Raw genomic sequence first — 25,215 nt, 5'->3', positions numbered from 1 at the left:
GCTTTATCTCTCCAATTCTAAACAATAACCTTGCTGGGTAGAGTTTTCTTGATTGGAAGTTTTTTCCTCTCAGCATTTTAAATATATCGCGGCACTCCTTCTGGCCTGCAAAGTTTCTGCTGAAAAATCTGCTTATAGTCTTTTGGGGGTTCCCTTGTAGTTAACAAGTTGTTTTTTAATCTTGTTGCTTTAAGATTCTCTCTTTAACTTTTGACTTTTAAATCTTAACGTATCTTGGTGTGGATCTTTTTGGGTTCATCTTTTTTGGAACTCTCTGGGCTTTCTGGATCTGGATGTCTGTTTCCTTCCCCTGGTTAGGAAAGTTTTCAGCCATTATTTCTTTAAATATGTTTCCTGCCCCTCTCTCTCTTCTCCTTCTGGGACCCCTGGTATTGCGAACATTATTTCATGTGATATTGTCCCATAGGTCCCTTAAGCTATCTTCACTTTTTAAAATTCTGTTTTCCTTTTGCTGTTCTGCTTGGGTGCCCTGTCTTCTAGTTCACTGATTTTTTTCTTCTGCTTCACCTAGTCTACTGTTAAACCCCCTAGTGTATTTTTCAGTTCAGTTATTGTATACTTTGCCTCTGTGACTTCTGTTTGGTACTTATATTTTCTATCTCTTTGCTGAAGTTCTCACTCTGTTCATCCATTTTTCTCTCGAGTTTGATGAGCATCTTATGACCATTATTTGAACTCTTTAATCAGGTAAGTTACTTATCTCCTTTTCATTAAGGCTTTTTTCCTGACATTTTATCTTGTTCTTTTGTTTGAACATATTGCTCTGTTTCCTCATTTTGATTGACTGTGTTGGTTTCTATGTATTAGGCAAAACAGCTACCTCTCCCAGTCTTGAAGAAGTGGACTTGTAAAAGATGAACTTTATCTTTCAACCTTGCCCTAGCTCATGGTTGTCTCTCAAACCTTTGTGAGTATCTAAGCAGCCTAATATATTCTTTTTCATTCTTTTCTTTTTTAAAAAATTAATTAATTTATTTTTGGCTGTGTTGGGTCTTCGTTGCTACACGCGGGCTTTCTCTAGTTGCAGTGAGCAGGGGCTACTCTTCGTTGCGGTGAGTGGGCTTCTCATTGCGGTGGCTTCTCTTGTTGTGGAGCATGGCCTCTAGGCATGTGGGCTTCAGTAGTGTGGCTCACGGGCTTAGTTGCTCCGCAGCAGCCTAATTTATTCTTGATGGGTCCCACTTGTTGAGGGTATGCCAAGAGTGTTAGTCATGAAGGAGCTGTTCACCAGTTTTTAGGTCTTTTTCAGAGGGATCTATTTCATACGTAGCTATAGATTCAGTGTGTCCATGGGAGGAGGTGAGAACAGGATCTTCTTACGCAGTCATCTCGGACTGCCCCCGTGGTAAGACATTTTTAAATGCACGGGTGAGCAAATGCTTTTCTCCAAATGTCCACAAAGTAAATATTTTGGGGTTTGCAGGCCATACTATCTCTTTTGCAACTACTGAACTCTGCTGTTACAGCATGAAGGCAGCCATAGGTGATGTGTAAAAGAATAGGTATGGCCAGATTGGCCCAAGGGCCATAGTTTATGATCCTTGTTTTAAGGTTTGTTAAACACTCTTCTGTGTCAGGCTAATATATATATTATCTCAAATGATCATCACAGCAGGAGGTTGGTACAATATTCCCCATTTTACAGATGAGGAACTCTCAGTTGAGAAATCTGGACAACTGGCCTTATGTCACAAGGGACATCCATGAGGGACAGCCCCAGAACTCTTCACCAACCTTCATTATGCTTGCCAATGCTAATAAGCTCTAAAAAGACAAAAATTGTCTTGACTTTCCAACCACTGAAGTCTGAGGCTATGTACAGTAACATTCTTTTCTCAAGATGTTAATCTCAAACCTATTTTCTTTTTGACCCCAAACTGAATCAGTAACGTTTACAGGTCTTGTCCCATTCCTTTGAATTGTAAACACTTTTTAATTTGGAATAATTATGGACTTAGAGGAAGATGAAAAACTGTACAGAGTTCTGTGCGCTTTGTCCCCAGGGGTGACATCGTACATCACTGTGGTACAATATCAAACCTGAAAATGGACATAGGTCCAATACAGTTAACTACAGACCTTACTCAGTTTTCACCCGCTTTTACATGCACTCATTTGTGCGTATATGTGTGCGTGTGGATCTATGCAATTTTCCCCCATGTATTGCCACAATCAAGATAGAGAATTTTCCAGCACCAGGAGAAATCCGCTAGTCCTAGTGCTCCTCTGATATTAGCCACCCCCCTCCCACATCCCTTGATCTATTTTCTCTTCTGCCATTCTGCTTTTAAAGCTTACCACTTCCTAGACAAGCCCAGCACCAGTGTCTTCCTCCTCAAGGGCCACCAGAGAGCTCTAAGCTTCTTGGCTGCATGGTGGTCACATCTGGTCTGAGTCACTTCTGAATCCTGACCTGTGATAGTGGATCTCTACCAGAGAGATGAAATTTGAAGTCTTTGTGTAACATGGTTCCCTCCTGTTCCCCATGTTTCTCTAGGTCTTACACACAATGAAGACATGCCCTGCAGTGAATGGAAGGCCATGCTTAGAAAGCAGCTCTCCCAGGGTGGCGACAGTGTCAACCAGACACATTTCCATTGAGCACCTACTATGTGTAGGGCACTGTTCTGGGCTCTGAGGATACACAGACCTTGGACTCAGACAAACCTCATTTGGGTTCTGACTCTGCAGTTTACCAGCTGTGTGATCGTGGGCAACTGACTAGACCTCTCTGAGACTCATGAGTGGAACAGCACTGAGGTTTCAATGAGATCAGACATTTAAAGTGTTTAGCCTAGCAGAATTTCAGTGTTTCATAAATGATGCTGTGATGACGCAGATCACACAGCCCAACAGAGCCCAGAACTTTGCCTACAGAGAACTTTCAAAGTGGGACTTCACTTCTAGTAATTCCATGGAGTAAAAGCTGGAAGTATATTATTTTCACACCTTTCCTAAAGTGGCCCAGAGAGGGGAAGTGACTTACAAAAAGTCACACAGCTCTTAAGTGTCAAAGGGTGGATTAGAACCCAAGTTTCTAATTCCTAATCTGGTGCTCCTGGAACTTTCCCAGGTTCCAGCTTAAGTATCTCCCTCCAGGGAAGCCTGACCACCTCCCTGAAGCCTACACGCCCTCAGGTCCTCTCTTACATGCCCTCATGGTACTCCATCATTTGCTTTGTCATACTTTTTGCCTCTGTGCATTTTGTGCAGTCCATTGACTGCCATCTCTCTCCTGGACAGTGGGCTCCATAAAGGCAGGGGCTGTCCCCAGTATTGTGTCCAGAAGGGCGGGGAGGCTGCCCACAGATGAGTGACAGTGAATGCTCTCTTCATGACAGTAGGCTGCTTCCCTGTGGGCATTTGCTGGCTGCTCCATGGGTGAGGGGCCAGGACCACGTCACTCACCAGCTGGATGGGGCTCTGAGCACAGAAACAATCACCCTCCAGGGAGCACAGCCTTTGAGAAAATCGCCAGGGCCACCTGCCCCCAAGCAGAACCAGGTGTGGCTAAGTGAAAGCAGCCTGCAGCTGCAGGTGGGCTCGTGCCTCATGTCCATGAGGCTCTGCACAGGGGTCTGTGGGGCGGTAGGAACAGGCTCGATTTCTGGAATCCTAGGATGATTTATGGTTTCAAATACTGGCACCTGTTTACGAGGCCCGTTCTGCTCACACAGAGCAAAATTTCTTTCTGTTGCATCCTCAACTTAATATTCTTTTATTTCTCCTGTTTACAATGAAGCACCTGCGGGCATATCTTTGTCTGTCACTCTCTCCATCTACCCCTCCCTTTCTCTTCCCAACAGGCCTTCTCTCTCCTCCCTTCTCTCTGTAGGTCTCCTCCCTCATTCAGTCATTCAGAGGATGTGTCTCATGGAGAAATAATTCTTTTTTTAAATTTTTTTCATTTTCATTATTTATCTTTGGCTGTGTTGGCTCTTCGTTGCTGCGTGCGGGCTTTCTCTAGTTGCGGCGAGCGGGGGCTACTCTTCGTTGCGGTGCGCAGGTTTCTCACTGCGATGGCTTCCCTTGTTGCAGAGCGTGGGCTCTAGGTGCACAGACTTCAGTAGTTGTGGCACGCAGGCTCAGTAGTTGTGGCTCACGGGCTCTAGAGAGCAGGCTCAGTAGTTGTGGTGCACGGGCTTAGTTGCTCCGCAGCATGTGGGATCTTCCTGGTGCAGGGATCGAACCCGTGTCTCCTGCATTGGCAGGCGGATTCTTAACCACTGCGCCACCAGGGAAGCCCGAAATAATTCTTTTTCTTTTTTAAACCCCAGTGGCCTTGCTGCCTGGCTAACCCATGGAGGCTCTGCAGCTACAGTGGGACGCATCCCTCTGATTTTCTGTGACCTGGATCCAGTGTGGATCCACGTGCATCTGGCAGAGACCAACCTTGTTTCCTCCGTGGCTCTGATTTCTCCTTCCTTCGCTCGGAGAATGCACACCCATAAGAAGGTACTCAACTTCCCATCTCAGCCCCAACTTAGAACTTTATGACTTAGGGCCAGTCTCCACTCTGTGCCTCAGTTTCCCCATCTGTAAAGTGGACATAAGGATGGCACCCACCTCGCCAGGTTGTGTGAGCTTTAAAATAACCACCTGTGTAACACCCCCAGGACCTAGTACATAGTGAGCACTCATAAACCTTATGATCCCTATTATCATTCCGCTAAAAATCCTGTGCTCTTTGGTCTCCATCAGGAGGTGTGCGCAGAGAGTAGGTACCCAGCTTTCTGCTTTTAACCCCAGTGGCGCTGGGTAAGGTAAATCCTGCTTCCCGTCTGCAGGCACGAATTGCTTTTCCATTTTGCAGTCGGACGCCTAACCCTGCTCTGCCTTCCCCTGTGGCGGCTCCGCTGTCACCGACACCCGTTTCCCAAGGGTCTCCGGGACTCCATGTACACGGAGAGCCTGTCTCCCGGGTCCCGAGTCCTCTACCTACCATGTGCTTCTCCTGCCTCAGCGCCGTGTCCAGATGCAGCAGGTCTTTCAAGTGAAGGTTGTAGATACACAAGTCGAGGTCCACGCTGCAAAGTCCAAAGAGAAACAGAAGAGACTTTCAGAGTATTTGATGTGGGGGGTAAGGTTACCGAGTTATCAGTACATCCCTGCAGGATAAGCCATGGTGCATCCTGACTCCAGATTTTAAATTCTGCGGCACACAGAGATTGCTCACAGCCACCCCAGGTGCACAAGGAGCAATCCAAGTAGCCTCTGAAAGCCACCTGTGACTAGAAGGCAACGGCTGCCCGAGACATCAAAGACAGGACACAGGAAGAGACGGAAGGTGAGAGATGAAAAAGAGCACGCCCCCCCAGGCCCCCCCCGGCATTTTCATGTCTAGTGTCACGTGTCATCCTTCCTTTCTGCCATCATGTACACATTCTCACAGCCATTTACAGATGAGGAAACTGACTCAGGAAATCAAGGGTCAGAGAAATCAAGTCGTGGTCACGTGGTCACGGGGGCAGATAACTGACAGTGTGAAGATAAAGGCCTTTGACCTTTTCTCCGACATAGGCAAATGCATCTTAAATGACTACACTCCCACCTGAACTGTTCAAGTCCTCTTTGTCCGAATGGGAAGAAACACCCCTTCCCAGCCAGGCAGGGGAGCCAAGAAGGCTGCAATTAAACGAAGTCCCTCCTTCCCGGGTCCACCTTCAGAGTCAACACCAAGCTCAGAGTTCTGAGCCCACTCTTTGCACAGCCCTGAGCCAGGCCATGCCTGGTTCAAATCACCCAGGGCTCCTTGGACTCACGGAAATTCAGATCTGAGAGAGGCCTGAGGACTGACGTGCAAACCTGCTGACTAGTTTTTTGAGCACCTACTGGGTGCCAAGCCTTACTCTGGGCTGGACAGTTTGGCGATTTAGAGCATGGGCTGCAAGATAAGGTGGTGGGGTCACACCAGGCTCCAACACTCACCTGCTGCGTGACCTTGGGCAAGTCACTCTGCCTCTCTGTGTCTCATTTTATTCTTTGAAAATGAGGGCAATATTAGCATCTACTATACAACCTTAACAACATAGGGCTGTTAAGAGGAATTAATTCATTGACTGATTAATACTTGCTCATCACTGTGCCTGTCCCAGGCTCCCACTGGGTGGTCGTGCACAGCTGTGAATAAGACAGACCTTCTCCTCGTGCTCAAAAGAGAATTAATCCCTGCAAAGTGCTTACTATTTTGTACACAGAAGACATTTAACCAGTGCTAGCTGCTGCTATGCAGTGCACGGGGCAGGTCAGTGATTAAAGGAGGTCCCCTCTGTCTCTCCCCAGGGCTCAGGCCTGGCTCCCTGACCCCCATGCTGGCCAACAGCACACATTCAGCTCCAGCTCTGACACTGGGTCACTGTGTGTCCATGGCTGAGTCCTTAACCTCTCTGGGCCTCCACTTCCTCCACTGAGCATGATACAGCCTATCAGTCTGCATCCTCCATCCCACCCCCTCCTCACCTCTCGCAGGTCAGTGCCTCGGGGAAGCTGCTCGCCCCCAGGAAGGTGCGACCGAGGAACCTGTCGTCACTGGCGGCCGAGTGCACGCTGGACGAGGAGCTGCAGTCGTCCTTCTCAGCCTGGCTCAGGCTCCCCAGGCTGCTGGAAGGCGATGCCTCCACAGGCTGGTTCGGCAAGACTGCCTGCTTTAAGGTTTCATGCAGAGATGGGTTGGAGGAACCGTCGGCCAGAGGCTGGGGGGCAGGAGAGAAAGTGTACTCTCAATCCACATGACCCATCATGAGCGTTTCCGTAATTCCGCCAGTGACACACGCGGTGGCTCCCAGGAAGGCCAAGCCGGGACAGGCAGGGAGGGTATGAGTGGACGCCATGGAGCTTCTGCCCCAGGGGCACGGCCACGGCCCTAGGGGCCTTCGTCACAGCTCTTGTCACATCACTTGTCCCCAGAGGCCAGCCCCTCTGCACCAGGCTCCTCCCCTCCAGCTATTAGCCTGGGTCTGTTCCCCGATGGCCCACCTGTACCCACCCTCGGCCGCCAGCTCTGACCTCCCCAGCAGCCCGCCTGCCCTGCCCCACCTCTCTGGCTGCTGACCCAGACCCCTGGCCCGCTCTGTCCACTGACCTGCCCTCGGATAGACTCAAAGCCCCTTAACGAGGAACTCAAGCCCCTTGCACTGCCATGACCACATGAGGTCATAGCCTAGTGCCTGGCACAGCCAGAGAGCTCAGCAAATGTCAGCCATCCCTATGTCCAGCTTCGTCTCCTGCTGCCCCCAGAGGTGCATGCCCAGGTAGCACTGAGCTGGTGGCCAGCTCCAACCCTCACTATCATTTCATGCTTCTGAGCCTTTCCAGACTCTTGTCCCCCTGCCTGAAACACCCCTAACTCACTGTCTGCTGGGCTGAAGCATCCCTCCCTCCAGACACAGACCCCTGAATCTTCCTACCCTGATCCCCGGGCCTGGCCCACACCGGGTTCCACAGGACCCTGGTCATTTCTGTCCTGCCTGCTATCACACGCCATCCTGCAATGTCCGCCGGGCTGGGAGGGCCTCCAGGGTGAGGACAGTGCTCTCCTGACCACTGGATAATCACCAGTGCCCACCACAGAGCCTGCCTGGCACGGGTGCTGATGACGAATGAATGCCCCAGGTCTGGGAGTTTTGCACCTTCCCGCACCCACCAGATGGTGAAGGAAGTGGTTCCCAATGTGTGTTCCGGGGAGCAGTCCCATGAACTATAACCAGTTACTGCTCACTGTGAGGGTCCCACAGAAAAATTAGTTTGGGAAAGTCTGCGTGAACAAGGTAGAATCATTTCTTTGGTACAGGAATTCTCAGAGCCTTCGATAGGCTCTGGCTGTCCTCAAAAGCAAATAATAATTTAAAAAACTGAACACGTATTGAGTGTGCAGACATCACACACTGTTCTAAGCCCTATGCCTAATTCCCTATCTCATCCTCAAGACAACTGGGTGAGGCAGGAGGGCCCTTTACCCCCATTTTATTGATGAAGAAACTGAGGTCCTGAGAAGTCAGAAAATGGCCAAGAGTAAACGGCTGAGATAGGAGCTGGGTTTGAGTCTGTCCTCTTTATCTCCAGGAGAGCAGGCAGCACTTTCCTCAACTTACTTGACCAGGGAACTATTTTTTTCGTGGGGCATCACATAGGCCGAGGCCTCCTTGAAACATCAAGGAATATGCTGCCCTCTGCAAAACTCCCAGCCACAGGTGTGAACTCCTGGCTCCAGGAGTAAGACCTGAGGGTACGACTCTTGCCCTGCCACTTCCTGCAGTATGACCTTGAGCAGACCATTAACCTCTCCTGGCCTCAGTTTCCTTATGCATAAAGTGGAGAGAACAATATTATTTACCTTCCAGGAACGTTGCAAGGAATACTGAAATGTGTAATGTATGACAAATGCTTAGCACTGTGCCAGCCCCGCAGTAAATGTTCAGCATCAGCTGCTGGCATTAGTCCCAGGGTCTGTAAGGATTAATGTCAGTAACTTGTTAGTATTTGTACTAGTGTTAAAAGGTCAGGGCAGATGCTGCCTTACTGTGCTGTCACCTGGTGTCCCTGTGGATATCTTGCTATATATACCATGGGCATACCCTGTCCCTGACAACACCGTCATAAAATGGACTAACCCTAAAGTTATGCTCCATTACACAGCCACAAAATCATCTCTATTAAAATGACTTGCCATAAAATCCTCAAAAAGGACCCCAAATTGCACATTTAATCCCCCTTCTCCTACCCCAATCTCTAGCACATTACTGGTTAATTGCATTTCTAAGACGGAGCTCAGGACTCTCACCCGGAACTTCTGATTGATGGGATAGACGACTTTTGCCTTCAGTGCAAACGCTGTGATATTGCCATTGAAAGATGGCTCACATTCCTGGGAAGGGAAAAAAAAAACAAATGGCATGGGGGCTTTCAGTAAAATGAAGGACAAACCACGAAGAGTTTCCAAAATGCCACATCCCATTTGTAACAGTGGCCTCGGGAAGGGCCCATAATAAGCACATTTAGTGCTCACTTGCTAGAGGGATGGATGGATGGATGGAAGGTTGGATGGATGGAAGGATGGATGGATGGATGGGGATGGATAGACATATGAATGGACGGACAGATGGACAGATGAATGGGCAGGTGGATGGATGGATAGATGGGTGTAGGGATGGGTGTGGGAGGGGTAGATGTACAGATGGGTGGGTGGGCGAACGGACCAAAGTTAAATAGCACATTCTTCATTTAATTCCAAGCGGTCAGCTTTGGAAGAAGTAAGAATTTAAATAACTTGACAACACCAAAAGGTTTCCTAAAACTTGTGAACCACTTTTTGGTGGAATAAGGAAGCATATATTTTTAGCATTGCCAGGTGTATAAGCACTTACGTGTGGCAATATGCATGCAAGGCTTTTGATTAGACCCTTAAATGAAAAGTAGTGGTTGGGGCTTCCCTGGCCCGTGAACCATGGCCACTGGGCCTGCGCGTCCGGAGCCTGTGCTCCGCAACGGGAGAGGCCACAACAGTGAGAGGCCCGCGTACCGCAAGGAAAAAAAAAAAAATAGTGGTTGGACAGGTCTTTTCACTTTTCTGAGCCTCAGTGTTCCCAGACAGTAAGCAGGTAGCGCATCTGCCCCCAAGGACGGTGTGGATAAAGCTCCCAGCAGAGCTGCTGGAACACAGCAGAAGTGAGGCAATGGACAGCTATGTCACGGTAGTGAAGAGCCACCAACAAACACTGCGCAGGGATCATCTCCCCACCCGCAGCTGGATGGACTGACTCGTGCCTGCTCCACACGATATAGAAAGGCCCCACATCCTTTCCATATCGCTCTCCTGTCAGGGTCGCCCCTGCACTTTGCACGGTCGGTGCTGAATAAATGCTTGGCCACAACCAGCGGGTGAATGAAGTTGAGCGGGCAGCAGTTCAGGAACCCGGCACTCCAGGCCGGGAGGAATCTCTACTCAGCAATTCTGAACTGGCTGGCAGGTGAAAACTGCATCCACATCGATTCCAATGCTTTGCAACTAAATCTTAAAAAAAAGAATTCCATAACAAATGACTGATTTCTGATTGCTGAGTTCTCCTTGGAATTACATATCCTATCACGAGGAAAGCAGAAGAATTTATGGCTTCCTCACGTTGTGTGACGTTGAAACAGCACCTGACAGAGCCCGTGACGTGGCCCGTATACATCTCCTGAGAGGGTGTCGCCACGTGCCCTTCTGAGCAGGGCAGGGGGGAAGCTCTGGGGCAAGGGCCCCAGTTCTTGTCATGTCTATCTCTCTCTTTGGACTCGCAAAAACAGATTTAGAAGACAAGAATGGGGAAAGACCACCAACATGTGGTCCTTAAACTTAAGGACCATTCATATGTCCATCTATCCATCCTTAAACTTCCAAGGACCCTGCCATTTCCCAGATGGGGAAGATGACACAGAGAGGTTGAGCTGTGCGCCCAAGGTGACACAGCTATTAAATGTCAGAATCAGGATTTGAATCAAATTCCCTGGCTCCAGAGTCCCTCCTCTTCAGCTGACACCATCCATCTCCTTCGACATGACACAAATGGGAACAAGAGGAAAAGCCATGCTTCACCACGCCCCAGGGACACAAGTTGGATCCTGAGACACTTGTTGCTCCCATATCTGCTACATCCAATCGACCACAAATCCCACCAACTTCACCTCCTAAACGTCTCTCAAATCCACAGCCCTGGCCCAAGCCACCATTATATTTACCCCAAGGGGCAGCAACAGCCTCTTCCCTGGCTCCCCATCCATGTATTGAGGGCCTACTATGTGCGGGCATTTGACGTGTGTTTGCTCATTTCCTTATCACACGACAGTCAGCTTGGGGAGGTTGATGCTAAAACCCTTCCTGGCTTTCCTTGGATCTGAGAGAACAGAGCAAGGTCCGTCCCCAGCTCCCAGCAGCCAGTCCCACTCTCTTAGCTGGGGGACTGGTACAACAGCAAAGCGTGGCAGTAAGACCAAAAAGGCTGACTTCAAAACGGGTGACATAATCTGTGGGGCCCCGTGCAAAATGAAAACAGCGGCAGGGCGGGTGGGTCTTAGTCAACATGATTAAGAATTTCAAGACAGCAGAGTCCAGAAACTGGCGGGGGGCAGGAGGAGAAGGGGGCGTGGTGACTGGGCACGGGGTCTGTGTGACCATAGGGCATGTCCACCTATGAAGCCGGCCCTGGCTGATGGTCCAGTGGAAACACACTTTTTCAAGGAACGATGCACAAGCAGAAAGAGCACTGTGCTTTTTTTTTTTTTTTTTTTGCGATACGCGGGCCTCTCACTGTTGTGGCCTCTCTCGTTGCGGAGCACAGGCTCCGGACACGCAGGCTCAGCGGCCATGGCTCACGGACCTAGCCGCTCCGCGGCATGTGGGGTCTTCCCGGACCGGGGCACGAACCCGCGTCCTCTGCATCGGCAGGCGGACTCTCAACCACTGCGCCACCAGGGAAGCCCGCACTGTGCATTTTTAAACTCCTTCCAAACAGAGGTGAAAAGAAAGGACGGAATGAAAGGGGTAGAAAATGAGAGGAAGGCTTGGTCTCTGCCTTCCAGGAGTGCATCTTCTAAAGAGGAGACACCAAACAAACATTGCATTTCAGGGGAAAAACATAATATAGGAAGCAAAGAATATAGACACAGGGGTCCACCTGAGATGGACAGAAGCAGAACCTGGGAACTGGGAACCTGGGCTGTTTTCAGTTTTTCACAGCTCTTCTTATTAAGTTCAGAAGTCCTCCAAAGTCTGATCATCTCCCCAACCATAGCAACACAATTATTCAGAAAATTGGCTGTAGTGCAAATTTACAATGTAAAACTTCTTCAACTGAAGCAGTGTGATTATTCTGAAAATTAGCTAAAACATAATTGTAGGAAAAGAAAAGCCATTTCACTCTCTGACAAAAGGTGCTCTTTGCGGCAAATGCACAAATACCTCCAGAGGGGAGGTATGCACCCTCCCTCCTCCACAGCCAAAGGACAGGAGGAGGCTGGGGAGTAGCATGCCTCAGAGCCTTCTGGAATTTTGTTTGTTTGTGGCTAACGTGAGCTATTTATCAAAACAGAGTTCATGCAAGGAGTGCCGTGGACCCCACATGCCTTGGTTTTCTGGGTATTGGAGGATGTCAGAGTTACAGCTCAACTTGCCCTGTCAAAATCAGCCCTGTCCTCATTCCTTGACAAGCTCAGCCTGCAGAGGGCAGGGGCATTTTGGCAAAGCCAGTCACTGGAACGGGCAGACCTTTAACTTAACTCTTGGCAATTATTAGCTTGATAATGGGCATCGGCGAGGCACAGCTAATGGTTAACAGGTAAAACATTACTAGGTGGAAGAAATGGGTTAGATAGACTTCTGGGGAGGTGGAGAGACTTGGCTCCCTGGCAAAGACTGACTCATTCTGTGGTAGGACTGTTCACAGGGTTGATTCATGGGTGACCCTGTGGGGCCGCCACCACTACTGTCAACACAAAACTGAGAACCCTGAGGCTCAGAGAGGTTATTTCTCTTGCCCAACATCACACAGCACACAGGTGGCAGAGCTGGGCCTGGGGTCCAGGATTCTGGATCCCAAAGCCAACGTTGTTTGTATCATATCTGAGGCTGCCCTCTCTGTGAGAAGGGTTTTTTTTTTCAGATAGGTTTATTGAGATATAATTTATGCAACTGAACCATGTAAATTGAATACTTTTTGGTATATTCACAGATATGTGCAACCATTACCACAGTCAGTTTTAGAACATTTTTATCATCTCAGTAGGAAACCTGTACCCTTTAGCTATTACCCCTACCCCTTCCATTCCCCGCCCCACCCTAAGCGACCACCAGTCTACTTTTGGTGTCTGTAAGTTTACCTGTTCTGGACATTTCAGATGAATGGAATCCTATAACATGTGGTCCTTTGTGACTGGCTTCTTTCAGTTAGCGTACTATTTTCAAGTTTCATTCATGTTGTTTTTGTGCTGAACAGTATTCCATTGTATGGAAGGACCATATTCTGTTCATTCATTCGTCAGCTGATGGACATTTGGGTTTCCACGTTTTGGCTATTGTGATTAGGGCTGTCAGGAACATTTGTGCACATGTTTTTGCGTGGATGTATGTTTTCATTGCTGTGAGCAGGGTTTTAATCCTATGGGGTGAGGGGAACAGAGGCATAGGGATAGATGAGGGAGAGAGAGAAACTAAGACAGGGAGACATCACAAAGCTACACTGTCACACTGTCACACACAGGCCCACAGAGATGCACATGGAGAGAGATACACAAAAACAGAGATGGACATGCAGCGAGATGCACTGATACACACATAGACAGACACACATGGAAAGACAAGCACCTGGAAACAGAGAGGCTGGGAGTGTGAGCTCGAGACACACAGCACAGACAAGGAAGGGAGGACTCATCTCCGGGAACAGCCAGGCGCTCTCTCTTCCTCTTCAGCTCCCCACGTCTCAGCCCTGGGAGGGCAGCTGATTGCTCCACGGGATCTGGCCCAGCGTGGGGAAGGGAAGCCCTGTCTCCAGAACCCTTGGGAAGTACAGACAGGGGGGTGACTCGAACACTGAATTTTCAGCTTAACTAGAAGCTTTTCCTATTCATTTCCAACTTTTTCATGAAATTTGTTTTAGAATACCCAACGCACTTTCCTTGATTGGTAAGCAGAAGCTGCAGAACATGACTGAGTGTCAGAGGCTGCGGGGTGTGGGGAAGCAGCCCTCCCGGTCAGGAGCTGAACACCCCCAGGCCCAAATCTCAGCTACGTGACTGAGGACAGTGACCTGGCTCCACGAGCCTCAGTTTCCCCATCTGGAAAATGGGCAAATAAACAAGGTCTACATCATGGGGTGCTGAGAGGATTGCATGAGAGAATTCACACGAGTGTTTACATGACTCAAAAATGACACGTGAAAATGCCTGGAATTCAGTAGATGCTAAATAAGAAACTTGGTTCCAATCTTTCCCCTTTTCCCAGCACCTCTCTCTCTCTCTCTCTCTCTCTCTCTCTCTCCCCCTACCTACCTACCTAGATGTCTATATTCACCTTTGGGCAATTGAGGCTGGAGTCAAATGGGCAAATGACTGGAGTCTGGTCCTTTCTAGGGACCAGGAAGTGACTAGAAAGAACACATCTTTGGAAGAAACGCCCTCTCCATCCATGGAGCTTATGCAGGAAGTGATGCCCTATGGGCTGATTCAGGCTGGATGGAGCGGGGAGAGGAGCAACGAGGAAGGTACAGGGAGCACCTATCTTTTAACATCTCCATCAGAGGCCCAGAACTCCCACTCCTAGATATTTACTTAAAAGAAATAAAACAAAACGAAAACAAACCAACTTACACACAAACATTCACAGAAGCCTTGTTCAGAACAGCCAAGCACTGGAAAACAACCCACACTGTGACACATCCCCACAGCAGGCTGAGCAATTAATAGGGACAAGTGCAACGACAACCTGGATCAGCAGGTACAGGAAAGCATGTGATTGTATTCATGTAAAATTCTAGAACAGCAAAACCAATCATGGCGATGGAAATCACAGCAGTGGCTGCCTATGAAAGGGGCACTAGAGAACTTCCCGGAGTAAAGGAACGTTCCCGATTGGGGTGTTGGTTACAGGGCTGTATACACTTGTCACTCATTAAACTGTAAGCTTAAAATCTGTGCATTTTTTCTATGTAAATTATACCTCAAAAAGAAGCCTACTGGGACATGAGATCTGTTGGGGCTCCTCTGGATGAAATCCAGGTAGGGCACGGGACACCCAGCGTGAGTCTCTTCCAATGCACCCCAAACACCCAGCTTACGTTCAGAGCCTCCTCATCCTTTGAAGTCAGTGCTTCTCTCTTCCTCCTCCTGGATGGGGAGCCGGTTTCCGACGGCGTCTGAACGTTAGGTTCCAAATTCTTGAGCAGACTCTGAGAGTCATCTTTCTAAAATCCAAAGGTGGGGTGGGGGGAACACATCGAAATTGGTCAGCCTAGTGCCCCTGTGACATTAGCCATCTACTCCCCACCCCCAGCCATCACGGCTGCTCATCTCTGCTCTGGGCCTGGCCCTCTGTGTGCAGTGCTTCCCTCCACCTGGAGTCAGGTCCACATCCTTCAAGACTGTCCAGGTGTCACCCTCCTGACAAGCCCCAAAGCCCCATCTCAGCATGTCCTCAGGACCTGGAGGCAATACTTGGATCAAAGCTCATTCCAGGGCTTCCTTGGTGGTGCAGTGGTTAAGAATCCGCCTGCCAATTCAGGGGACATGGGTTCGAGCCCCGGGCCAGGAAGATCTCACATGCCACAGAGCAACTAAGCCCGTGTGCCACAACTACTATAGCCTGCACTCTAGAGCCCGCGAGCCACAACTACTGAGCCCGCCAGCCACAACTACTGAGCCTGCATGCCACAACTACTGAAGCCCGTGCATTGCAAGGAAGAGTAGTCCCTGCTCACTGCAACTAGAGAAAGCCCGCATGCAGCAACAAAGACCCAACGCAGCCAAAAATAAATCAGTTAATTAATTAATTAATTTTTAAAAAGCTCATTCCATTGTTTTTCTGAGTTGGTCCCCACTTCCCCAGCTCCTGTAGCCTGTGAGCTCCTTGGGGTGGGGTAACTGCTTAACATGGAGAATGACAAATAAATATTAAAATTCCTGTTACTTCCTATAATGTGATTGGATAATTTTTAAGACAATATCTTAGGTAACCTTAAACTATAGAATGGTTTCTGTTGTGAGCTACAGTTTATGCTCATTATTTGTGGATTCTGTATTTGCAAATTTGCCTACTTGGTAAATTTATTTGTAATCCCCCAAACCGACACTTGGGGTGCATTTGCGGTCCTTCCTGGACACGAGCAGAAATGTGAAAAATGTGAATTGCCCGATGTGCAGTTTCCAAATGAGATTGAACAAGGCCACACTCTACTTTCTGTCTGAGCTCATACCGCAAACAAGTGTCCTTTCTATGTTCTATTTAGTACCATTCTTTTTTAGCATTTTTTGTTGGTGATTTTGTTGAAAATGACCCCTAAGTGCTGTCTAGTGTTTCTAAGGACAAGAAGACTGTGATGTGCCTTATGGAGAAAATGTATGTATGAGATTCCCTTTGTTCAGGCATGAGTTATAGTGCTATCGGCTGTGAGTTCAAGGTTAATGAATCAGCCATGTTAAATGAGGCATCTTTAAACAGAAACACACATAAACACACGTATTGATTGGTTAATGAAAATATTGTGACCAGGATCTTGTAGAAACAAAACCCTGCGTCTCCCCTGGGAGCAATGCTTCAGTATTTGCTAATCCTACGTTTGCACTGATTTTATAGAACATAATTATCTACTGTATTGAAAATCCTATTATGCCAGAGACACTTATCAAGCCTCTCTTTGACCACTGGCTGCTCATAGATATAATCTTGAACCGAGGTTATATCACCAGTTTGTCATTGAGTTAGTAACCAACTATTATAGAGCATCTACTCAGTGACAAGCCTTAATCTAGTCACTGGGAATAGAGTAATGAACAAAACAAACAAAGCTGCTGCCTTCATGGAGTTTACATTCTAGTGACAGAAGAGAGACATAAGCAAACAAAGAAATAAATATATAGTGTGTTGGAGGTGTAAGTGCTATAGGGAAAATCAGTGGAGGATGGGGGAATGGTGAGTGATGGGAGGGGAAGGCCTCTTGGACAAGGTGGCATTTGAAAAGAAACCTGATGGAAGTGAGAGAGCAAGCCATTCAGATATCACAGGGACAAGCATTTCAGGGTAAGGGCACAGCAAGTGCAAAGGCCCTGAGGCACAAGCGTGCTCAGCATGCCCAGGGAAGCCCATGTGTCTGGAGCAGTTGGGGGTGGGGTAGGCAAGGTTAGATGAAGCCAGAGATTTGGGGGTTGTTTGTTTAGCAGCCATAGCTGACCAGCACAAGGCTTCTGCAGGGAAGGACCCGGTCCAATCACTGTACAGTAAAGACTCCAGGAGAAAAACCTCAGTCACCCAAGAAAGAGTATCAGATTTTTTGCTCCCCAATTAAAAATGGCCTGGGGATCAAGGGTCACCAGCCATTTCAGGACAGATTCTAATATGAAAGACAAACCCCAAAACAAACAAAAATAAAAAGCAGGCAGGAAATAGACACTGCATGGGGAAAAGAAAACTAAAAACAAACAATTATAATATCCTCAGAGAGATAAGAGAAGATTTTACAGTCACAAAATAAGAACAGGCTAGTAAAAACATAGAATATTCTGAGGACAAAAAGAACTCTTGAAAACTAAGAATATGAAAAACTCAGTACAAGTATAAAGTTGAGAAAAGTCTCCCAAAAAACAGCATAAAGAGATCAAAAATAGGAGAGAAGGAAGATAATTAGAGGCCCAGTTTAATCAAAAACTGATAGGAGTTCCTGAAAGAAGCAACAGAACATAGAGAAGAAAAGAGTCATTAAAGACATCAAGAAAATGAATTTCTAGATTGAAAGGGCCTTCTGAATGCACAGCACAATAAGTAGCATTCGATTTCCACCAAGACCCATCCTGGTGCATTTCACATACTGGGAGTAAAGAAAAGATCCTTTAAGATTCTATTGAGGAACAGAAGGAAAAAAAGAGATACCATGCAAAATATCAAGGATCAGAATACAACCTGATTTCTCAACATCAACAATGGAAATTGAAAGACAAATGGAGAAAATGCCTTCAAAATTCTGGGGGGAAATTATTTCCAACCTGGAATTCTATAACTTAACTACTCTAACCAAATTAAGTATAAAGATAGAAAAAAGATATTTTCAGACATAGAAATTCTCAAAAGAACTTCCACCTATCCTTTTCTCAGAAAGCTACTGGAAGATGTGCTCCACCCAAATGAGGAAATTAGCCAATAAAGACAGTGTAGGAGATCCTGAAAGAGGGTCCAACCCAGGAGAGAGGTGAAGAAGTTCCAGCATGATGGCCCCAAGAGGTCCCAATGGTGACAGCAAAAGCCTACAGCAGATGTTTCTCGGACTTTAAGAACAAAGAGACCATGGGAGGGCTTGTTAAACACAGCTTGCTGGACCCACCTCCAGAGATTCTCATCGGTGAATCTGGGGTGGGGCCCAAGAACTGGCATTTCTAACAAGCTCCCAGGTGACGCTGATGAGATTGCTCTGGTTCACTATGAGAACAGCAACGGTCTAGAGGCAAGCTGCTCATATTGGAGAGTTCAGAAGCCTTCTGGGAGAGAAGTTTTCCTAGAAGATAAAACTAATCAAATACCTAATGTATTCAAATGTCTTGAAAGAAAATGTAGACAAATGGGGGAAAGTTTACTGTTAAACAGATGATAAGTACACAGAGTCTAAGCAAATGAAAAAAACGGGTAATTATTCATTTCAGGGAAAACAAAGTATTGTGCAAAAAAGGAAAGTAATCCTAAGTACAGCGGATCCTTGGTTGACAGTGAATTATGTTTACAGAATTGTAATAGCGAAAACACCAAATACTGATTTCACCAAAATTACCCCATAACCACATAGGGAGGTGGTGACGGTGGATAGGGAGGGTGGACATAGGAAGGAGGGGAGAAAAGAGAGCTAAATCACTGCGCACTTCCTCAGTGGGAAGTCAAGCAGCCATGTCAGCAGGTTATTTAGAAGTAAATGACCAAGATGGCCAGCTGAACAAGAGTCGAATATGATGGCTTCTGAAAAGTGGGAAATGGTTGCAAATGAACATTTTAAATTATGTGAATGTGTAACTTTGATGCAAAAAAAAAAGTTTTAATGATGAAATAAATAAAACTAATAAACAAAATAAAACAGAAACCACAAAGGGAAAGGGGTGCAAGACAGAATTATGAGCTGGGTGACCTGGACCACAGGAGGAGAACAGAGTACCCGGGACCCAAGAGGGAGGAAGTGTCTGATCCAGCCTGAGGTTGGGAACACTTCCCTACATGGTTTTCTTTCTGGGTCCTGAAGGATGGGTGGGACAAGAGGCAAGGAACAGATGTGCAGAAGTGCAGCGACATCTGGGAATCAAGGGGATTCTGGGTGGCTGGATGCATGGGCGCCCATGTCCCAGGGAAGGTCAGTCACCTTATATACCATGCGAGGAAACTGGACGTGATCTTGTTCAGGTAACCAGGAGCCACTGGAGGTTTTTAACTAGGACAGTCATATTGCTTCTATTTTAGAAATAGAAACTAGAGGCGGGAGACGGAGGAAAGGAGGACACTTAGAAAGGAGTGCTACAAAGGTCACATCCAAACCATCAGAAAATCCAATCAGCCCTACCCTTGAGCCAGAGCCCCCTCCATAGCTACAAACCTGGTCTGAGCCACGACCACCCTCAACTGGACTAGTGCAGCTGTGACCGACCAGCTGTGGAAACCCAGACAGCTTGGTGAGTCTCTGTCAGCCTCGGCTTACTCAGCTGCGAAATGGGCTGCTCTATGGTCTGAATGCTTGTGTCCCTTTCCCTCTCAGTTAATGTGTTGAAATTCTAACCCCCAAGGTGATGGTATTTGGAGGTGGGGCCTTTGGGAGGTGATTAGGTCATGAGGGTGGAGCCCCCCCTGAATGGGATTAGTGCCCTGATAAAAGAGGCCCCAGCAGCTCCCCTGTCCCTTCTGCTCTATGAGGACACAGCGAGAAGTCAGTCATCTGCAACCTGGAAGAGGACCTTAGCCAGAACCCAACCATGCTGGCACCCTGATCTTGGACTCTCGGCCTCCAGAACTGTGAGAAATAAGTTTGTGTTGTTTATCAGCTACCCAGCTGATGGTATTTATGTTATAGCAGCCCAGACTAAGACAGATACCAACTGCCACCTTACCAGGTAGCGGATGACTAAACACTCTGACTTAGGGGTTCAGACAGACTGCAGTTGAAGTCCAGCCACTGTTTATTCATCATGTGACCCTGGACAGAGAACAACCTTGCAGAGCCTAGATGTCCTCACCTGGAAAGTGAGGCTGACAGTCCCCCCCCACTCAAAGGCTTGGAGTGAGAATATAGAAACAAATGCCCGCAAACTCCTGGCAAGGGGCCCGGCACCCAGGAAAGGCTCTGACGTGTTATTTCCCTCTTCACACAAGGAGCCAGTGTCTCTTAATCACCAGCGGGATGTGACAACCTCAAACTTACCTACAAGCATCTTGCACTATGTTAATTTCAACTTTTATCACCCCTTTGCAGCACGACACACCCCTGAATTCCCCTGCCATGTGAGATGCTTACATCTGCTGGATGCATCCCCTTCTCATGTGGGCCAGGAATGGGGGAACAAAACCACACCACCTTTTCTCAGATCCCACCAGATTTCATCCCTCAAAGAGGTCAAAGCTGCAGGAACCTAAGACAGCGATCATACCACCAGTGAAGGAATGCCTGCTGCATGCCCGATACCTCCACACAACATCCGATTCCATAACAACTGCCATATGAAGCATCCATGAATCCCTTTCAGGCAGCCACCTGTGACCAATCCCATCCACCTCCTATACAGTGGCTTTGGGGTTAGACACACACGCCTGTCATTTGGCAAGTTATTTTAACCTCTCTGTGCCTCGGTTTTCTCATCTGCAAAATGGGGCCATTAATGGAACAAGCTCACAAGCTGTTTTGCAGAGTCAATGAGATCATTTTCAGGTAGAAAGTGTAGCTCAACACCCAGCATACAGCCAGAATTCAATAAATGCTAGCATTTTCATTTCCCCATCACACAACTCATTGATGAGGCTGTGTTATAATCAAGTGTTTACTTGTAATCTGTCCATCCAGAGGCTGTGAACCTCCAGGGGCAGGATCAGAGTTTATCCTGTACATAGATGTGGTCTCTAAGCCCCTAGGCCATGCTTGGCAGTAGAAGGTGCTCAGCAAACTCTTGCTGTGTGATCGAACGTTGAATGCATGCTGATGTAGCAGCTGGGACTCAAGAGGAGCTAACTGGGTAATGCACACGGCAAGGAAGCAGAATGGACATCCCGGGGCGGGGAAATCCCCTGCCCTCCTGTCCACCACGCTGAGCTCCGCCCATAAGTCCAAACGCTTAGTGCTACAGATGAGGAGACTGAGGCCTGCAGGCCTTCATCAGCTAAGGTCACACAGCGTTGTCAGATGGAGCAGACACTTCGGGGCAACTCCAAGCCAGAGCCCTTCTGTCACTTGGCCGGCTCCCCCTGAAATCACTGTCTCCAGCCGCCTCCCGCAGCAGAAGGGGAATTCCCCAGGGCAAGACCTTTTGCAAGCGATGCCCAAGATCACGCTCAAATGGGCTCAGAGAAGGGGGATGGAAACCCGTACCACAGGGCCGAGGAAGACCGCGTCCCCGCGCCCCACACCCCGGTTGCCCGCTCGGCCGACCCACCTGGTGAGGCGGACGCGGGCGGGCGGCGCGGCAGCCGAGCCAGAGGCCGAGGCCGAGGCCGAGGCCGAGGCCGAGCGCGGTGCCCAGCACCACGGCGGGGACCAGCAGCGCGGGCGCCGGCCGCACCGCGTCCCGGCCCAGCTGCAGCCGCGCGTCGCTCCCGCAGGTCGCCGCGCCACGGGCCATCGGGGGTGCTCAGGCGGCCGGCCCGCCGCATCCCACCCGCTGCCGCGCGCTGCCCACTCCCGCCGCTCGGAGCTCCATCCCCGCCGGGTCCTCCGTGGACCTGGTCCCCGGCGGGCCAGGGGCGCGGCGCGCTCCGCCGACTCCTCCGGCCTGTGCAGCCTCCTTCCTCCAGCTCCCCTTCCAGCTTCCCGGCGCTGCCCAGCCGGAGGGAGGAGCCTGGACCCTCCGCCCAAAACTTTGAACCACCCCCGCCTCCAGCCCTGCCTTTGCACTGAGCATGCCCGGCCAGAGGCGTGCTTCTCAGCCAGGAGGACCTTTTGAGAGGAGTCTTGTTTTGCACGGGCCTCTTGACTTCCAGAGGGGGAGGGGACCACAGCCAGGGAGGAGGGTGTTGCTCGGTTGTTTACTGAGTGCTTAGGATTTGTTAAGCATTTAGCCTGATGATCCGAGTAACTTTCTTAACAACCTTCGGAGATGGGCACTATTTTTTTTTTAATTTTTAACATCTTTATTGGAGTATAATTGCTTTACAATGGTGTGTTAGTTTCTGGAGATGGGCACTATTAACGCGCCCTTCCTCCTGACGAGGCTCAGGGTCAGCACCAAGTGATACATTGCGAGTCTGACTCAGCCTTGCTCCTGACCTCTACCAATTGGCCCCCTTTGGACCGCACAGTCCGGCCTTGCCTCTGAACTTGTTTAACTGCAGCCTCCTTTTTTAATACTATCTTCTTCCAGGATGGTCAATGCTTTCCTCTAAGACTACGTGTAGGGAGATTGTTACACTCAGCCTCTGCTAGCCAGGAGATGCTGCGTGGTCATTCATTCACTCAGCATTTCCAGAGACCCTGCTGTTTGAACCAGCACCAGGGCAGCCACCAACCAGACAAGGTCCACCAGTGAGGATTTCACAGCTATGTGGGGAGATAGGCAGAAGAATTCAGCAACTGTTTTCTTTAAGCAACATTTACTGATGCTAGCTCTCTTTCTGGGTGCTGGGGTACACACACACACACACACACACACACACACACGTGCATGCGCGCACGAATGCAGTCACACCCCTACCCTTTGGAGCTTAATTCCCTGTGAGGGCCAGAGCAGGGGTACCATGGGGATCTCTGGGGATCCAGAGAGGGTTTTTTTGTCCTTGACCTGGACGTCCAAGTTTCTGGCTTTTTAACTCATTTCCTCTTCACTCCTTCCAAGTTGGCAAGATGGGAACTATTACCTAGATTTACTTTTTATAGATGAAGAAACTGACAGCCAGACAGGAGAAGTGGCTCATTCAAGGTCTTGCAATAGGAAACTGGGCACATATGTTCACACCCGTGTCTGTCTGGTTTCAGGACTCACACTCTCTGCCATGCGGTGCTTCTTAAATGTTCGCTTAGGAGCAGCTCCAAGGCTCCTGGGAACATATATGAGGGCAACCAGAAGTTCTTGCTTTATGCTGGCTATTTCCTTGGATAGTCAGGCTTTCATTTCTTAAAATGTAGTGTTCTTTGCATGTTTATTATAAAATTGGTTGCATATCGAAATCATCCTTTACATTTCTCACTAATAGAATTAATGCTCCAGCAATATGCTAGCATTTAGTCTTTGGCCTTGTCTCACTCCTGGCACACGCTGCGTACCCCCAAGGACAGTGTACCCTGTGTGGAAAGCTTGGCTAATAAACTCTCAGATTCCCAAACCCCACTGTCTTGTCCCTGTCAAGTCAGGAAAGGACGGTCCTCGGAGGGGCAGGGTAAGAAGGAGCACAGGTGCCAGGCTTCCTGGCCTGAGGCTGCAGACAGCATGACAGGCTGCCCTGCAGGAAGGCTGCAGGAGGGTGAAGAGGTGTAAGCTGTCGCTGGGGGCCCAGGGTAGTAACAGCCCTGCTGCCATGGAGAGTTCTGGGAGTTTGCTCAGCTGCTGCCTCCTGGCTCGAGACACCAACTTCCCTATTTTTGGTTCCCCAGAGAGGTCCCCCAGTGGCTGTCCTGACCACCTGCCCACCCCTCCCTCCTGGGGGAATGTGAGGGTGGCTTCTTGGACATGTTCAAGGGCTCATCCACAGCAAGGGTTCACACAGTGGGAACCTCACTGGGTTGAACAGAACCCAACAGGACATGAACAGCGGCCTTCCTCTCTAGCCTCTGAGCTGCCTTTTCCCTCCCAGCCCCTCTCCTTGCTGTCCTGTGTCCCCATGACCCTGCCTCTCCAAAAGTTTCACAGTTCTCTAATAGGGGGCTGGTGGGCCTGGGCAGACTCCAGATTCAGCGCGGTGTGTGTGTGTCAGGGAAGCCTTGCTGGAGCAGGTGAGTCTGAGCTGAGACTTAGAGAACAGAGGAGGCATTAATGGAGGGGCACTTGGAACCCCTGAAATCTTTGGAAGCAGGGGTCACCCAATCTGATTTTGGTAGAGACCCCGGCTGGGGCGCGATCAAACTCAAGTGTGGCCGCCCAGCGCCCGCCGCGCCAGCCTGGCTCCCTCCCTCCCACGCCAGTCTTGGTCCTCAGCCTCCTCCGGTCCCGCCAAGCCCCAGATGCCTGTGTCTGTTCCAGGAAACTTTCCGCGGAGGCTCTCACTGAGCATGCTCGGCGGCGGGGCGGGCCTGGGGTCCGGAAGCTGCTCCAACTCGGCCTTCCCCAGCCACGTCTGGGGTCTCGCGTCCCTGGCTGGCGATGGGCTCGGCGGGCGCCCGGGGGCGCGCCACGTGGGTGCTGGCCGGGGGCCTCCTGGCTGCCGCCCTGGCGCTGCCTGCGGGGTCCGGGGACCGAGGCCGGCTCCCCGCGGACCCGGGGCCCCTCCGGCGCCCCCTCGGTGCCCAGCCTACCCAGGATCCCCGCTTCGCTCCCGGGGTGGGGCCCGAGCAGACCGCGGAGGTAAGGAGGGCCCGCCCCCAGTCTCGGGACTGAGTTGGGAAGTTTGGCTTCACCCTATACCCGCGGCGGGGAGGCCCCTTCGGGTTAGGGAAATTACCCTAAAGGGAGGGCGGGATCTGAGTAGGATGCAACCCGTGTTCCTTAACGCTTGTGGCCAGAAAACTCCCTGGAAAGGTGGAGACAGCGGTGTGGCTGGTGACTGTGGGTTTGGACCTTGCCAGAGGCCGGGTCGACCCCCCTCAGCAACCTAAGAGCTCTGTGACCTAGGGCAGGTAGCTTCCCTTCTCGTGCCTCGGTCTCCTGATCTGTGACTGTTGCAGGGTCCACCCCAGAGGGTCGATGTGAGAGTTTAGATGAGCTCAGGAATGTAGGTAGCGCATCTCACACAGGTGAGCGCTTCGGGAGAGTGTAGCAGTTGATACAAGGCACTATTGTTGGGGCTTCCTGTGACTGCAAATTTAGCTACTTTCTACTTGACCCTGCCCCTCCTGTGTGGTCCCTAACTTGGGAGGGCACAGAGCTCTGGCTGTCACCCTAGATTTCCCCTCTCCCTCCGCCAAATCTGGTCACCAGTCCCCCTGCCTTTTCCTCCTAATCAGTTCTGATGTCTGCTCCCCACTCCCTTGCCCACGCGGCTGCATCCACTAGGTTCAGTCCCCACCCCTCAGCCTCTGGCCTTTGATGGTTGTTTCCTCTGGGTCACCCTCACACCCTAATTTCCCGTCCATTCCTCCCCCCACCTCTAGGTGACCTGTCCATGGTAGACACCTGACCACTCTGCCCCGCCCCCCA

General features: G+C 49.6%; 2 protein-coding genes across 6 annotated transcripts in view; one reads left to right on the top strand and one right to left on the bottom strand.

The window, feature by feature from the left end:
- EVC (EvC ciliary complex subunit 1) overlaps window positions 1-21,767 on the bottom strand; it is an 83,734-nt gene extending 61,967 nt beyond the window's left edge. For all 5 annotated transcript variants that reach the window (XM_033427850.2, XM_033427852.2, XM_033427851.2 and 2 more), the window contains exons 1-5: window positions 21,367-21,767; window positions 14,826-14,951; window positions 8,801-8,884; window positions 6,481-6,713; window positions 4,964-5,048 (exon numbers count right to left, since the gene is read on the bottom strand). In XM_033427850.2, the coding sequence (XP_033283741.1) occupies window positions 4,964-5,048; window positions 6,481-6,713; window positions 8,801-8,884; window positions 14,826-14,951; window positions 21,367-21,552 (714 nt within the window). In that variant the 5' untranslated portion in view covers window positions 21,553-21,767. The remainder of the gene's footprint in view (window positions 1-4,963; window positions 5,049-6,480; window positions 6,714-8,800; window positions 8,885-14,825; window positions 14,952-21,366) is intronic.
- Window positions 21,768-24,151: 2,384 nt separating this feature from the next.
- Window positions 24,152-25,215, top strand: part of EVC2 (EvC ciliary complex subunit 2) — a 145,085-nt gene continuing 144,021 nt past the window's right edge. The window contains exon 1 of the mRNA XM_004269625.2: window positions 24,152-24,423. Coding sequence (XP_004269673.1) covers window positions 24,223-24,423 — 201 coding nt within the window. The 5' untranslated portion in view covers window positions 24,152-24,222. The remainder of the gene's footprint in view (window positions 24,424-25,215) is intronic.

The sequence above is a fragment of the Orcinus orca genome, chromosome 4, assembly GCF_937001465.1.
Source record: "Orcinus orca chromosome 4, mOrcOrc1.1, whole genome shotgun sequence".
NCBI classification, from domain to species: Eukaryota; Metazoa; Chordata; class Mammalia; order Artiodactyla; family Delphinidae; genus Orcinus; species Orcinus orca.
This window is presented reverse-complemented; position numbering and strand designations above follow the sequence as displayed.